Source organism: Chiloscyllium plagiosum, unplaced genomic scaffold (assembly GCF_037043375.1).
Source record: "Chiloscyllium plagiosum isolate Xiang-an unplaced genomic scaffold, Cpla_swu_hap1 HiC_scaffold_7, whole genome shotgun sequence".
In the NCBI taxonomy this organism is placed as follows: domain Eukaryota; kingdom Metazoa; phylum Chordata; class Chondrichthyes; order Orectolobiformes; family Hemiscylliidae; genus Chiloscyllium; species Chiloscyllium plagiosum.
Genome location: NW_028270145.1, coordinates 98,182,098 through 98,199,017, shown reverse-complemented (window position 1 = coordinate 98,199,017; position 16,920 = coordinate 98,182,098). Strand labels below are relative to the sequence as shown.

The 16,920-nt window shown below is 43.5% G+C and overlaps 1 protein-coding gene across 2 annotated transcripts in view; it reads left to right on the top strand.

Moving 5' to 3' along the window:
• epb41l5 (erythrocyte membrane protein band 4.1 like 5) overlaps positions 1-16,920 on the top strand; it is a 168,144-nt gene that overhangs the window by 103,530 nt on the left and 47,694 nt on the right. The window contains exons 14-16 of one of the 2 annotated variants that reach the window (XM_043694226.2): positions 164-203; positions 4,545-4,660; positions 13,672-14,735. In XM_043694226.2, the coding sequence (XP_043550161.2) occupies positions 164-203; positions 4,545-4,660; positions 13,672-13,801 (286 nt within the window). In that variant the 3' untranslated portion in view covers positions 13,802-14,735. Of the gene's footprint in view, positions 1-163; positions 204-4,544; positions 4,661-13,671; positions 14,736-16,920 lie in introns of those variants that run through there. The other variant, XM_043694224.2, reaches the window with a different exon arrangement.

Here is a 16,920-nt window from a genome sequence, read left to right as displayed (position 1 = left end):
TTAAACCATTGAGATCACTACAAAAGAAAAACAACAAGTTTGAAGCATTTGGTGCACAATATATTAAAAGGCTACAGTCATAGTTAAAATGCTATTTTACCACTTGCTTTTTATTTCAAAAAATAATGAGATGATTCTTTTCTCTGTTGTCTTTTTGAACCAGTTCTCCTATTAATGCAGCAAACCAGAAACCTGCTTCCCAGGTACGTGTCAATTATTGTTGTGCGTCTGGCTCTATCTCTATCACCGTTTACCTTGATCTCTGAGGCTATAGCACATCATGCACTGTCTTGTTGTTGGCCCTGGAACACAGGCAACTGCATACCCCTGGGGAAATGTTAAATTCTTTTGTAAATGTCTTTAATGGAAGCGAGAGCAGAAACCTTTGAAAATGAGAGAGTGGGTCTCTGTCTGATTGTGCTTAATTACTAGATGACGGTCTCTCAGCTTCAGTATCCAGTGGCAGTGACAGACTCTCTGCATTAGTTGAATTACACTGTTCCAGAGGTGGTTCAGCCCCTCATTCCTAGGCCAGCTCTAAAACTGCTATCCAGAAGTTGTACTCCTCTGCTGCTTCCTGGAGGCCTGCAATGGTTTTGTTTGTGAGTAAACATTCAATTTACTCTTGGGAAATTCAAAGTGCAGACTCAGTTTGCAGTAAATTAATGATGTGGACATTGCTTTGACATGTCAGAATAAAACAGTAGATCCAATCAATGTCCCAAAATATACACATAAGCCAACCTTCCATCCATTCACTCCATTTACATTTCTTGGTGCCTTAGACGTTAGCCAACATAATCAAAGACCCCTCCCACCGTGGTTGCGATCACTTCCGACCTCTTCCTTCAGGTAAAAGATACAAAAGATTACAGACGCATCACAAATTTTAAGAACAGCTTCTCCCCTGCTGTCAGAGAGTCATAGAGACATACAGCACGGAAACAGATCCAACTCATCCATCCCAGCCAGGCATCCAAAATAAATCTTGTCCAATTTGCTGGCATTTATACCCATCCAGATGCCTTTTAAATGTCGTAATTGTACCAGCCTTCACCACTTCCACTGGCAGCTCATTCCATACATGCACCACCCTCCGCGTGAAAATGTTGTCCCTTAGGTCCCTTTTATATCTTTTACCCTCTCAACATAAACCTATGCCTCTAGTTTTGGACTCCCTAACCCAGGGAAAAGACATTGAGTATTCATCCTAGCCAGGCACTCACATGATTTTATAAATCTCAGTAAGGTCACCCCTCAGCCTCTGGCGCTCCAGGAAAAAAAGCCCCAGCCTATTCAGCCTCTCCCTATAGCTCAAATCCTCCAACCCTGGCAACATCCTTGTAAATCTTTCCTGAACCTTTTCAAGTTTCACAACATCCTTTCTATAGGAGGGAGACCAGAATTGCACACAATATTCCAAAAGTGGCCTAACCAATATCCTGTACAGCTGCAACATGACCTCCCACCTCCTATACTCAATGCTCTGACCAATAAAGACAAGCATACTAAATGCCTTCTTCACTATCCTATCTATCTATGCTCAACTTTCAAAGAACTATGAACCTGGACTCCAAGGTCTTTATGTTCAGCAACCCTCTCCAGGACCTTACCATTAAGTGTGTAATTCCTGCGCTGATTTGCCTTTCCAAAATGCAGCACCTTGCATTTAGCAGAATTAAACTCCATCTGCCACTCCTCTGCCCATTGGCCCATCTGATCAAGATCCTTTTGTACCCAAAGGTAATCTTCTTTGCTGTCCACTACACCTCCAATTTTAGTGTCATCTGCAAACGTACTCACGATATCTCCGATGTTCACATCTGAATCATTTATATAAATGACGAAAAGTAGTGGACCCAGCACCGATCCTTGTGGCACTCCACTGGTCGCAGACCTCCCATCTGAAAGGCAATCCTCCACCACCACCCTCTGTCTTCTACCTTTGTCTTGTATCCAAATAGCTAGTTCTACCTTTACTCCATGTGATCTAACCTTGCTAACTACTCTACCACGAACGCCTTACTGAAAGCCATTAAGATCACATCCACTGCTCTGCCATCATCAATCCTCTTCGTTACTTCTTCCAAAAACTCTATTAGGTTTGTGCAATATGATCTCCCACACAACAAGCCATGTTTACTATTCCTAATCAGTCCTTCTCGAGTAGGTATCTGTCCCTCAAGATTCCCTCCAACAACTTGCCCACCACTAATGTCAGGCTCACCGGTCTACAGTTCCCTGGCTTTTTCTTATTACCTTTCTTAAATATTGGCACGATATTGGCCAACCTCTAGTCTTCTGGCACTTCACCTATGGCTATCAGTGATACAAATATCTCGACAAGGAGCCCAACAGTCACTTCCCACAGAGTTCCCAGGTACACCTGAGCAGGTCCCAAGGATTTATCTACCTTTATGCGTTTTAAGACATCCAGCACCTGTTGGTTGATGTCAAGATGTTGCTATTTATTTCCCTACATTCCATATCTTCCATCTCCTTCTCCACAGTAATACTGATGCAAAATATTCATTTAGTGTCTCACCCATCTCCTGCAGTTCCATACATCGATGGTCTTTCTGATCTCTCACAAATTATCCTTTTGCACTTAATGTATTTGTAGAATCCTATTGGATTCTCCTTCACCCTATTTGCTAAAGCTATTTCATGTCTTTTTTGCCCTCCAGATTTTCCTCGTAAGTATATTCATACTGTTTCATACTCTTCTCAGGATTCACTCATTCCCTGGTGTCTATACCTGATATATGCTTCTTTCTTTCTGAATAAAACCTCAATTTCTCCAGTCATCCAGGATTCCCCTCACTTATCAGCCCTGCCCTTCATCCTAACAGGAACAAACTGTCTCTGGACTCTCATTATCCCATTTTTAAATGCTTTCCATTTCCCAGCAGGCCCTTTACATGTTAACATCGACCCCCAATTGACTTTTGAAAGTTCTTGCCTCTTACTGTCAAAATTGGCCTTTCTCCATTTTAGAATTTAACTTTTAGGTCATGTCTATCCTTTTCCATCACTAATTTAAAACTAGTAGAAATATGGTCACTAGTTCCCTCACTGGCATCTCAGCCTTATTTCCCATGGGTAGGTCAGGTTTTGCACCACTTCTGTACATTCACATATTTTCTTATGCACACTTAACAAATTCCTCTCCATCCAAGGCCTTAACATTATGGCGGTCCCAGTTGATGTTTGGGAAATTTAAAATCCCCTATCATAATCACCCTGTTATTCTCACAGATGATGGGGATCTCCTTACAAATTTGCTCCTTAATTTTCTGCTGACTATAGGGCGGTCTATTGTACAATCCCAGTAAAATGGTCATCCCTTTCTTATTTCTCAGTTCCACCCAAATAACTGATGGACATCTCAAATTTCAAATCTGGTGTTAATCTTGCTTCTTGTGCACCAGCTTTGTAGCTGCAACTTTGTATTCCTCGCTCTGTTCTATCATCCTATGATCTTTGTTTCTGTACAGCACAAAAAGCAAACTTTTCACTGCACTTAGATACATGTGACAATAATAAATCGAATCAAATCAACAGTTCAATCTCAGCATAGCCCACCTTGGGCAGTGCTTCCTTTTATAGTGAGATCGTAACATTTGTCTTATTTTGCCATTCAGTTAAATCAAGGCTGATTTGTACTTCATTCTCTCATTGTAAATGAGCACTAAGTTTTAGTCCTATGTTGAACACTGATGCAAAATAACCCCAGGATGACTTGGCAAATATTCTTGAAGCCTTTTTGAACTGTTATGGCGTGATGGGAAGCTATAATTTTGAAAATAACGTTGAACGCCTGTGGAAATAGCTGAGCATATTAGGGCACGAGTATTGGCAGGGGTGAGTTGTATTGTTACAATGTGAAGAGGAAAGGTTGGATTCCCCTGAAGGCTATAGGAGCAAATGGGGTCTTGGAGCCCTGCACTGAGATCAGCAGCACAAGCATCCAGGAGGTGGCCTCCAAGAGGTGCCTGTCTGCTTGGCATCCTGTTGGGCAAGGTCTGTGGGCTCCCATGGCTGCCAGCCCGGCAGTAGCACCAGCTGGTCAGAGAAGGAGGAGGAGGAGATGGTCACTGCTGAGGTAGGTAGGCACCTGTGCGGGCACCTTCATGCGAGTGCGGTGTCATTGGCTGGCACAGAGTACAGGCAGCAACAACTCTCAGCTGGGCCAGGACCCTGGATCCGCTGGATTCAGTGAGACCACATTTGTGGCCTTAGATCCACAAGGAACATCTGTCTCCATGCCTCTTCAGCTGTCAAGGTGCCTCTCTGCAGGTTGGAAATTTCTGATAATGCTGTAACATTGTACCTCAGTGGGTTCTTAACCTTAACTGGCGTCTCACTGGTGGGAATCTCTGGTAAAGTTTCCTGAGAGTGGGAATGCTTTGGGGACCATCCTTTGTGTTTCCAGCTGTGCCTCCGACCTCTGTGTCATGGGGCCAGGAACATACTTCCCTCGTGTGTTTGTAGTTTGGTCCTATGTTGTATGTAGTCAATTGCTTTCATTTTTCTCTCTGAAGACTGCGATGGTGAGATCAGCCATTCCTGTTGCAGCATCGTTACCCAGTGCTGCTGGACCGATTGAAATAGAGAACCTTCCCAGAAGCCCAGGCCTCAACCAATCTGAGAAGAGGAGGTAAGAGTGATTGGCCCTTAATAGGCATTAACCATAGTAATGTGATTGTATAACTTTTAGGACAATGTAAGGCAATGATTTCACTGTGCAAACTTTGTGAATGTGATTTACGATTGACAATTTTCGTTGCGTCTTTGTGGTATACTAGAAATTCAAAAGTCAAATATAATGTTTCATATTGGTGAGTGTCATCTTCAATGGCTAGCAAAACATTTGAACCCAAATGGCTAGTGTATTGCTTTGAAGAATGAAGAGACCTTGTATCACCTTACATTGATGTGGCAGGTTATTAAGGGGACTTTTGTCATCTAGAATTTGCAAATCGCAGATTTCTAATGTTGACGATGGCAGTGAATTCCCAAGATCCCTGCAAGTTCAATGTTTTTTTTTAATTTTTCAAAAAGCTTTCAGATCCCTCCCCCCACCCACCCACTCCCAGCACCCCCATCACCCCCATCACCAGCACAAGGAGCTGTTTTCCATGCAAGTTGTACATATTGAAACAATTCAAGCCAATTTCCTTTGTGACTGCAAGTCCGGGCAGTCCACAATCTCAGCTACAGAAATGCTTTCCTTTTCCAAATTGAATGCTCTTTTAATGAGAAGGAACATCACTTTGAAAGTTGTCTTTACCAACAAAGACCTTCAAATACAAAAATGTTTGCATCAGAAATGCCTCTGTGAGGTAAGGCTTTTGTTATACAGTGGAAGCTCTTACTGGGTAAATGTGTACCAGACCAGTCCAAAAACCAATATGGGCTGAATTGATTGTTTCCTAACCCCCAGAGCTCAGGGCTGGAAAGTCCTCCCTTCGCAGGACCAGATTGTCTATCTGAACCTGACTAGACAAGTCCATCTGTCCACCATTCAAATGCATAATAGAGCTTGGTCCCTGTTATCAGTAATTAAAACAATAACCAAGCCTGTGTATATGTTGTGAAATGTCAACGGGAAAGCTGTTTGCAGGTCTTCAGCAAGGCTTGGGGAAGATGAAGTTGAGAGTGTGTTGCTGGAAAAAGACAGGTCAGGCAGCATCTGAGGAGTAGGAACATCGACGTTTCAGGCAGAAGCCCTTCATCAGGCCTGAAATGTCGATTTTCCTGCTCCTCGGATGCTGCCTGACCTGCTGTGCTTTTCCAGCAACACACTCTAAATTCTGATCTCCAGCATCTGCAGTCCTCACTGTCTCCTTGGGGAAGATGAATCCTGGTTCAAAGAAGTGGTTTTGGAGGAATGGCCTGAAGGCAGACAAATACATGGAACCTCAGTGCTACTGGCTCCCCTTCTGTGGAAGCACCATTGATCTCAGTGGACGAAGTCCCATCTGAGAAAGATAACCCCTGAAGACAGCAGCAATGTTAACATCTAAGAGTCGGTAACAATGAGGTTCCACAGTCCCTTTTTGTCTTGGTTTTTGTGCAGTTAGTGATTTTTAAGCATGTAGAGTTGCTGGTGTTGGACTGGTCAGAAGTCACATGACAGCAGGTTCTGGACCAACAGATTTATTTAAAATCACAAGCTTTTGTAGCGCTGCTCCTTCATCGGAAAGCAGCACTCTGAAAGCTTGTGATTTTAAATAAGCCTGTTGGACTATAGCTTGGTGTCGTGCAACTTCTGACTTTATGATACTTAAAGCAAGTGTCAGAAGGTGGGCTCTCATCAAGGTCATTGTCTGCCTACCTGTCACTAAAAGCATTGCTGGCCTCCGTTTTGGCATTGCCTGCTGCTGTGTTTGCTGTGGTCTGCAGCTCCCAATCAAAGCAATTGAATCAAATAGTTTCTCTGAATTTTTGTCTCATCTCTGATCTGCTCAGTCTCTGGACTGTATATGCTCAAGGTGGTGGAACTCCAGTGCTTGACGTAGTGCGGAACCGTTGAATGCGGTTGTTTCTCCCAGTGGTGGTGGGTGGTAGTTTTTCCTCTTTTGAGCTGATTGCTGTTGCATGAGATCCGGCTGGGCTTTGGGGTGCATTGACCATAACCGAATGAATCTGAAGGACTATTTTCTGCATGCCTTACTTTCTGGTCATGAAGAGAGAGAGAAAGTGCTCACTCTTGCTTTCGCAAATCCCCGAATTAACTTTTGTGTGTGTGTGTATAAGTGAATGAGTGAGAGATTTGAACATGAGAAACCAGAGCTGGAGTGGTTATAAACCCTTGGTGTTTACGCCGTTCCTGACTGAACGTTTACATCAACTCCACTTTCATGTCAAGTCCCATTATTCCTTAATGCTTGAGAACCTATCGAGCTGAATCTTGAATATACTCAATAACTGAACGCCAAAAGGGGTAGAGGGCTCCAAATATTCACAACCTTCTGAGTGAAGAAATTTCTCCTCAGCTCAGTGCAAAAATGGCCGACTCCTTATCCTGTGACCATTACCCTAGAGCTAGGTTCCCATAAAGCCTCTTCCAAGAATTTTATACATTTCCATTCTTATATTCTGGAGAGTTATAGGCCCATCATAATATATGACACACATCTCATTCCAGGTGAAAAACAAACACACACACACCCACCCCTACACCACCACCACTCTGTGTTTTTCCCCTGCCTGTTTTGCAATTTTGTTCTTGTTCTAACACTTACTTAAACTACACTTTGGATTGGAATATATTTGAACGTTATCACATAAACTCAATGTCTGCTGGGTCAACGATAACAGTGTGAGCAACTTGGTTTAGTCAATAAGCCCATTTGATTTGCCACCATTCAATGGGAGGCTTGAGGCCATAGAATTTAATGCTTTGGGTTTGTGTCCCTTGTCTTAAACATCTGGGCACCTTCTATAAGGGGTCAAGAGTGTGGTGCTGGAAAAGCAGGTCAGGCAGCATCATGATCCCTGATGAAGGGTTTATGCCTGAAACGCGATTCACCTGCTCCTCAGATGCTGCCTGACCTCCTGTGCTTTTCCAGCACCACACTCTCGACTCTGAACTCCAGCATCTGCAGGCCTCACTTTCTACCTTTTGTAAGGATTCAGCTTCATTACAGATTTAAAAAGAAATGAAACGAAACATAAACCAAAATCAGTGAGAGGTGAAGAAAGCATGGAGATGTACTTGTAATTATTTGCCTTTGAAGAAAACTAATTTCAGAGTTGAGGGCAAATATCAAACTCGAGGCCAACACATATATGATGGGACAAATGGCCTTTGTGCTGTGAGATTCTAAGTAAAGAGGATAGAAGGGTATTTTTAATATTTGGTTTGGTAGAATTCACTAGGTTTGGTTGCAGATTGTTGTGAGCTGTTCTGAGGATATTTTCTGGTCTGGCAAAACTTAACATTTAGCAGTAAATTGGCGGTTAAGAACAAATTGAACTTCATCCTTTGTAATTTGAGATTAAGAAAATTGCCAGCAGTGACTGGAGAAGGAAATGAGGAATCAAACTTGCTTTGTTAACTGTTTGACTGCAAGAGAGTTGAACATTAAGTAGCCATGGTGATCTACAAATGCTTGGCCTTTGATCCATCAAGCCCATTCTCTCCAGTTGCCATGTGTAATGCTTCCTCTTGTGTATTCAACTCGACCCACCTGCCCTTCTAAAGTAAGCAGCCATACACTGGTAAGGTTGCTCTTCCTTGGTGGCACGTTCCAAGTCCTGCAATTCAGGAATCTGACAAAGTTGTTTCTAGTGCTGTCTGTCATCAAGTCCTCGCACTTGTGTGATATTTGGTTCAACACTCCACTCTCTGTTGCCATTGACACAGCTAATAACAAATGGGTGTTAGGAACAGATCACCATCTCTCTGAAGCTCTTAAAAACAGTGCTGTCCAGTAAAAATCTATTTGCAGTAAGGGCATGGCCTAACTGAGAATGGGAAAGCTAAAATATGCCCATAAGTTACAACCTCTCCACTGGCTACCTGTCAGTGCCAGGGACCAAGGTTCGATTCCACGTTGGGTGACTGTGTGGAGTCTGCACGTTCTCCCTGTGTCTATGAGAGTTTCCTCCAGGTGCTTCGATTTTCTCCCACAGTCCAAAGATGTGCAGGCTAGGTTGGTAAACCATAGTAAATGCGGGTTTACAGGGATAGGGTGGGATGCTGTTTAGAAGGTTGGTGCAGATCTGATGGGCCGAATGGCCTCTTTCTGCTGTGCAGGGATTCAATGATATTCCGAGCTATCCTCATTTCTCAGCAAGACAAAAGTAAAAAATGAAGGAGCGGCACAGTGGCTCAGTGGTTAGCACTGCTGCCTCACAGCACCAGGGACCTGGGTTCATTTCCCACCTCGGGCAACTGCCTGTGTGGAGTTTGCACTTTCTCCCCGTGTCTGCGTGGGTTTCCTCCGGGTGCTCCGGTTTCCTCCCACAGTCACAAAGATGTGCAGGTCAGGTGAATTGGCCATTCAAAATTGCCCGTAGTGTTAGGTGCATTAGTCAGGGGTAAATGTAGGGGAATGGGTATGGGTGGGATGCTCTTCGGAGGGTCGGTGTGGACTTATTGGGCTGACGGGCCTGTTTCCACACTGTAGGGAATCTAAACAGATCTTTCAAAGATCTGTTCCCCTTTGTAAATTAAATAAATGCATTAATATTGTTGCAACTAATACAAATTGTCACTATTGTAAAGAATTTAAAATTAAACTTCCAACTTGAGTTGAGACATTCTTACACAGCTGAAACTTCATTCCAATCCCTACCTAATCCTCGGAAAAGCACTGCAGGTGTGGCTGCATCTGTGAAGAGACATCAAAGTTAACATCTCTGGTATAGTGACCCTCCTTCAGAATGGATCAGTGGACCCGAAACATTAACTTTGATTTCTCTGTACAGATGCTGCCAGACCTGCTGAGCTTTTACAGCAACTTCTGTTTTGTTTCTGATTTGCAGTATCTGCAGTGCTTTCGGTTCCTATCTATTCACTATCTCACAGAACCCAATATTGTGAACAGAGATAGCTAATCGCAATAGTCATAGAGATCTATAGTGCAGGAAAAAGCCCTTCGGCCCATCCACAGTAGTCAAAAACAATCACCTAACTATACTAATCCGATTTTCTAGCACTTGGCCCATAACTGTGGTTAGTACAAATAGATAATAACCAATATTTGAATGTATTTGAGCGAAGTTACTGACAGTCCGGCAACTTATTAAAATAAGGGAATTGATGTGGGATGTTATCTTACCTCTTCTGTGGAGAGTATATCCCATGAGTATTCTTCTGCTCAGGGGTGAAAGGAAGGAGTGAGTGAGACAGCTTCAAGGAAGTGCTAAAGCACTGTTGTTAACACTGCATGTTGCTGCTTTGCTCTGCTCTGAATTAACAACTGCATGAAGTCAATGTGGCCTTTTTACTTTGAGGCAGTGCTGAAGACTGACTGGCAGAGTTTGCAGCCAGGCGTTTTAAAGTCAGCGAGAGCAGCTTTACTGCAATGTCATTATTAGGAAAAAGATCAAATTGTTGTCATCCTGTGTTTTCTGAATGTTGCGTATCTCACTGCACTGTTTCTCATTCTCGACTTCTATCATTGCCCTTCGCTGATGTACTTGAAGTCTTTATTTTCTTGCCTGTGTTATTTTGAAAGCATTGATGTCTCTTGCATTCAATTGTGTTGTCGGGCACTGGACAAATTTCTGCATTTTCCCCACAGACGCATACAGATTAATGTAAAATAAACCAAAAGCAAATGGGAGACTCTGGGCCGGATTTCAGAGTCTTTGTGACTCTGTGGTTGTTTAATAATGTCAGATGGGACCCGGGAATAGGAGTCTTGCAGTTTTTGACAGTAGGGGAAAGGGCATGTGGCCTGATTCACACAGGCAGGAAGGTCTGTTCACCTTGGACTATTGCAAAACCTGAACTAGCGGTGTGGGCTTCAGGAATTGATGCAGTGGGTAAACATGAAGGGCATGAATAGGGTGAATAGACCAGGGTAGGAGAATCCAAAACTAGAGGGGATAGGTTTAAGGTGAGAGGGGAAAGATTTAAAAGGGTCCTATGGGGCAACTTTTTCATGAAAAAGATGGTGCATGTATGGAATGAGCTCCCAGAGGAAGTAGTGGAGGCTGGTACAATTACAACATTTAAACTACATCTGGATGAGTATATGAATAGGAAGGGCTTAGAGGGATGTGGGCCACATGCTGGCAAACGGAACTAGATTAGTTTGGGATATCTGGACAGTGTGGACAAGTTGGACCAAAAGGTCTGTTACTGTGCTGTACATCTCTATGACTCAATAATGCTCTTGAATGTTGAATAAGATCTGTGTGTCATGATTCGAGTGTTTTTTAAACCTTAAACTGCATTTTTGAAAAAGTAGGCTGTATCTGTCAGTGAAAGATTTGAAAGAAAACATGCTCTGGTGGACAGTTTGATTGAGGGCTGTACTTTTGGGGCTAAGTGAATTTTCTGGTCATGTAGAGACGGTGGAGTAGATTGGTTGGAAGGGAGAGATGGAAAGGGAGAATCTGTTTTCATTGGAAAGCTCATGAACTGTGGATTTAAATTTGAAGTAATTATTAAAAAGAATTGGAGGTGAAACAAGGGGAAAACATCTTCATGCAGTGAGTAGTTAGGATCTGGTATGGGCTGCTTGACGTAATGGTAGAGACCAAGTCAATCACTGTTTTCAAAAAGGTTACGCCACTGTTGGAATATTGCGTGCAATTCTGGTCTCCTTCCCTTCGGAAAAATGTTGTGAAACTTGAAAGGGTTCAGAAAAGATTTACAAAGATGTTACCAGGGTTGGAGGATTTGAGCTATAGGGAGAGGCTGACAGGCTGGGGCTGTTTTCTCTGGAGCGTTGGAGGCTGAGGGGTGACCTTAGAGAGGTTTACAAAATTATGAGGGGCATGGATAGGGTAAATAGGCAAAGTCTTTTTCCTGGGGTCGGGGAGTCCAGAACTAGAGGGCATAGGCTTAGGGGAAAGATATAAAATAGACCTAAGGGGCAACTGTTTCACACAGAGGGTGGTACGTGTATGGAATGAGCTGCCAGAGGAGGTGGTGGAGTCTGGTACAATTGCAACATTTAAGAGGCATTTGGATGGGTATATGAATAGGAAGGGTTTGGAGGGATATGGGCCGGATGCTGGCAGGTGGGACTAGATTGGGTTGGGATACCTGGTCGGCATGGACGGGTTGGACCGAAGGGTCTGTTTCCATGCTGTACGTCTCTGTGACTCGATGAGGGACTTGCACCTGGAGAGAGAAAAGTTTCCAAGAAAGAGCAGGTGAGTGAAGCCAGCTGAGTTACTGTTGTGGAGCGGGTTAGTGTGAACACAATGGGCCTAATGGCCTCCTCTTGTTCTGGAACCAGCCCATGATTGTGATTGTTATCTCTAACAGTACTTTTCGTGGTCCCAAGACCATCCAAGGTTTGTTGGAGCCAACAAAGTATGTGTGAGATGCAATCATTTTTGTAATGTAGGAAATGTAGCAGTCCAAGCAGCAGCATTATTGCAAGTAGGAGCAGTTATTCTGTTTTAATGATGATAGTTGAAGGGTAAATATTGTCCACGAAGATTATTTTTTAAATATAGGAGCAAATTACTGCAGATGCTGGAATCTGTAATGAAAACAGCAAATGCTGGAGATCACTGTGGGTCAGGCAGCATTCATAGAGAGACAGCAAGCTAATGTTTTGAGTCTCAATGACTCTTGATCAGAGCTTAATTTTAATTTTAACTATGATCCTTTGCTTTTTTTTTAAATTTTGAAATGTTCTTTCAGAACCACCCAATGAGCTGGTACCATAGTGATGTTAATAGGCTTCATTGCTTATTCTGCAAGCGTGCTACCACTGAGCAAAGGTTATTAGGAGCCTGTCTCTTCATTAATGATGTTTGGAAAAAGCCACAATCTATTTGACTGTGCTCATTGAATCAAATCTTCTGTGCATGATGGTTTGTTGTTGGAACTTCGAGTTCAGACAAATGATCAGACTTAGTCAAATGATTAATTTCTCTGTGTTCTTTTCCTGGTTGAGGAGAGTGTTCACTTGCCTCGATGATAACTGTCATTGATGTTGCATGTGGTCAGCCATCAGTGGCCGTAGTTGAAGAATGTTTGGTCTGTGGTCAAGTTCCTTGTCTTCTCACACTTCAGCTCCCCACCAACACCACCACAGTCACCCTCACCACCCCTCACACTCACCCTCACCACCTCTCACTCTCACCCTCACCACCCCTCCCCATCCCCCACTCTCACAACCCTCATGCTCATTCTCGCCGCGCACACACACACACACTCATCTCCCCCACGTAATCTCATCCCACCACCTACGTACACACGCCCCTCCTCTCTCTCTCTCTCTCTCTCTCTCACACACGCACACACTCTCACACACACACACACGCGTGTGCGCATTATAATGCATTGCTTTAATGCAGCACTCCCACCTAGTGGCCGAAACAGGAAATTGTGAAGTGCTGAATGATGGGGAAAGCAGTTTGGGTTTGAATATTAACCAGGAGTGGGGGAACTCTCCTGGAAGGGTTGGGCTGCTGGCACAGAGTTTCTGAAAACTCTTCTGTAAACCTTTTAGAAAGTGGTGTACACACCTGGATTTGCATAGCTTCTGAATAACATAGTTAAACAGCCTGATACTTCACAGTCAGACTAAAAAATATGAGCACCAAGCTAAAGAAAGAGACTTAATAGATAGCCACTAACATGGTCAGTGCAAGTAGGTTAGATGGACCATTTTAAAGAAAGAGGACCTGTGAAGAGAGAGAGAGAGAGATTGCTTGAACTAACATTAGGTTCCTTTTAAAAGTAGCTATCAATTTTTCAATACTTAGCATTCAAATACTATAGAATGTCAATTCATTACACACTGAGTAGCCTTTGAATTGAGAGAGTTGCAAGTGAAGATAAATACTGAAATAAGGGTGTACAAAGCTGTTAAAGGGGACCTCAATGCTTTTAAAATCTTTTCATTTCCGCTGTCTGCAACCTTGCACTGTTGCCACCCTCCTGTAGCTGCTTGCAGCCTCTTGTTTCCAATTCCAACCATGGTGTGCCCACGGCTAACTCACTAACTCTGCTCCATGGCCCAGGCCAGCCCAGGATGATGGCTCACAACCCACAGGACGATCGTGGAACTCGCAAGCTGTGCCCACTGCCTCGGACAGAAACTACACCGACCTTATCTATGAGTACAATCTGAAGAACGCAGCAGAGCAGTAAAAAAAAACAGTGCCAGCCTTTGTATTGCCAGCTGAAGGAGAGGACATTTTGAGCTGTTGCTCCTCAGTGATAAGTACACAATGACTACAAACTGAGGGGGTGGGGGGGAGAGGGGAGAGGACTTGTCCAGTGACGAAACGCCAAGTGCCTTGTACAAGAGAGTGGGTACAGGAAGGATCTGTGGGGGTGCGGGGTTGGAAAGTACGTTGTTCATTGGAATCTCCTGGTAACATGCTCCTCTCTTTAAAAATAAATGCTATATGCATTTCCATTTTGTCAACCAGCATTCAAACCAGGTGAGAGGAAGTAAGTGGTTTTGTCAGAATTAAATGCTTTATTTTCTCTCCCTGTAGAAAATGCACTTTCCTCCATCAAACTCCAGACTTGTTTAGAGAATTATTTCGCTCCACAATTAATTTTCATGTGCCCTCCCATGTTTGGTGATTTGTGCAGACCTACACTCCAACCACAAACTTTTTTTGGGATTTCGGGGGGGAAAAAAAATTTCAATTTTTAATCTTAAATGTCCATGAGATGCCTCCCGGGGTGAAGTGGAGAGGGTGGAGCGGGTGGTGGGGGAATAACAGTTAGACATGTTTTAACTCTGGTATTGAGCAGGCGGGCTGTACAGAAAATAAAATTATAACTTCAATAACAGTCTTGTGTTAGCCCTGGGTTTTCAAAGGTATGGTTTCCTGAAAATTACAGTTTGATGGCCCAATGTTCAGCAGTGTCTGTGCCTCTTGTTCTCACCCACTCCCAGGAGAAAGTGAGGATTGCAGATGGATCAGAGTCGAGAGGGTGGTGCTGGAAAAGCACAGCAGGTCAGGCAGCATCCGAGGAGCAGGTGAATCAACGTTTTGGACATAAGCCCTTCATCAGGAATGTGGCTTGTGGGCCTGGGATGAGAGATAAATGGGAAGGGGTGTGGGGTTGGAGGGAAGATAGTTGAGATTGCAATAGATAGATGAAGGTGAGGGCAGATGATAGGGTGGGGAGGAGGGTGGAGTGGATAGATGAGAAAGTTGATGGACAGGTCAGGAGGACGGTGCCGAGTTGTAGGCTTGAGACTGGGATAATGTGGGGGAGGGGAAATGTGGAAACTGTTGAAATCCCGTGTGATTGCAGGGTCCCAAGGCAGAATATGAGGTGTTCATCCTCTAGGCGTCGGGTGGTATCAGTTTGATAGTGGAGGAGGCCCAGGACCTGCATGTCCTTGACTGAGTGAAATGGGGAGTTGAAGTGTTCAGCCAGGGGTTGGTGGGTGCGGGTGTCCCAGAGATGTTCTCTGAAACGATCCTCAAGAAAGTGTCCTATCTCTCCGATGTAGAGGAGACCGTAGAGGAGACCATATCGGGTGCAATAGATACAATAGATGACATTGGAAGAGGTACAGATGAATTTCTGTCGGATGTGGAAGGATCCCTTGGATCCTTGGACAGAGGTATAGGCGCAGGTTTTGCACTTCCTGTGGTGGCAGGGAGAGGTGCCGGGAGTGGGTTGTGGGCTTGTTTGGGGGAGGTGGGGGGGGATTTGCTGGAAAAGCTCAGCAGGTCTGACAGCATCTGTGGAGAGAAATCAGGACTGAAGAAGGGTCACTGGACCTGAAACACTAACTCTGATTTCTCTCCATAGATGCTGCCAGACCTACTGAGCTTTTCCAGCAGTTTCTGTGTTTGTTTCTGATTTCCAACATGTGCAGCTCTTTCAACTTTAAAACGTCTAGAGTTGTTTTCTTCCAAAGCAATGCTTTCCTGTCACTTGAATTTCAGGAAATTGTGACTATCTGCCATTTTTCAGGTGAAGCAGTAAAGCAGAACATGAATGGTGCTTTCTTCCCTTCCTCCATCCTCAAACCCTTTGTTTATTGATTTTTTTTTAAAGGGGCATCAAGTAATGAGGCTGCATTTTGGATGTTGCAGTGTGTGGGTCACAGCACTGTGCCACCAGACTGTAAAGCTCTCTCTTTAGAGAGAGAAAGAGAGGCAACTGGTTGTGATTTACCCTGAGAGCCAAACAGCTAACTGACCCCAACTGTGTGCTCTGTCAGAGGACCTGCTGCTCTCCCTGTTGGACATGAATCTGGACATGCAGCTGTTTATGGTGCTTCACATTTTATAAAAGCAAGTCAGGGTTTGAAGAAAGGTGGAGAAATACATTGTTGTGGTTTATTTGTACATGATCTGGGTGATGCACAAATTGGGTACATTATTAACTAAGGTCTTATTAACTGTGCCTCGTATTTACTAATCAAATGTTGTTCTTGATCCTATTTAGCTCTTCATAATAAGTATTTTTAAAGGTTTTAGGAATTGTAATTATTACTTTGTTGACTTTAGTTCAGTTTCTAATATTGAGGCAGTGTGATGAGTTTGTCTAATGTCTATAAAGTGTGTTTTGCAACCATATTCAATTACTGTGCTGTATTTCTTTTTCAGCTTTAGAGCAGGAAAACATAAGCATTAGCTTATTTTTTCAGCTGACTGCTTACCATTGATTTGCATGTATCTCAGGAATGTTAATTCTAACAGTTAAAATTCCAAGAGGCCTGACAAATTCAACATGCCCAAACCAGCAAGCAAGAGGTTTTAATTAAACATTGGATGGAGTCACCTGAGCTCTAAGGGCTAGATTGTAAGGGGCTTGCACCTGCTCAACACTGGTTGTTGTAAGCACACACAGATTGAAGTTTTATAGCAAAAGCCAGATCATATGAGCTGGTTACTGACTGATCTGACCTCAGCCCTTCTAATAGAAACTCAACCTTCTCTCTCCAGAAGCAACTTTTACTCTTTGCCAAGACAGAACAATCTGCTTCGTTTCATTTAAATCTAGTGCTTATTGCACCGATGGACTTACTTTAGGGTAGAAATAGAACCCAATTGGAATTCTAGCCTGTTTCCCTTGACTTTTCAGGAGAATTTTCCACAGTGACATTCCTAACAATATTCCTGCATTACCACACCTTCAAAAAGTTCATCATTGGCTGAAAGCTTGCTTTGGGACATTGTAAGATTATGAAAAACATTATGTAAGTGCAGGTCTTTTGAAAGTTCTCCATGTGGATTGTTAGCTCTAACAATAAGATGTAATGATCCAGACAGCTCCACATTCTTTGG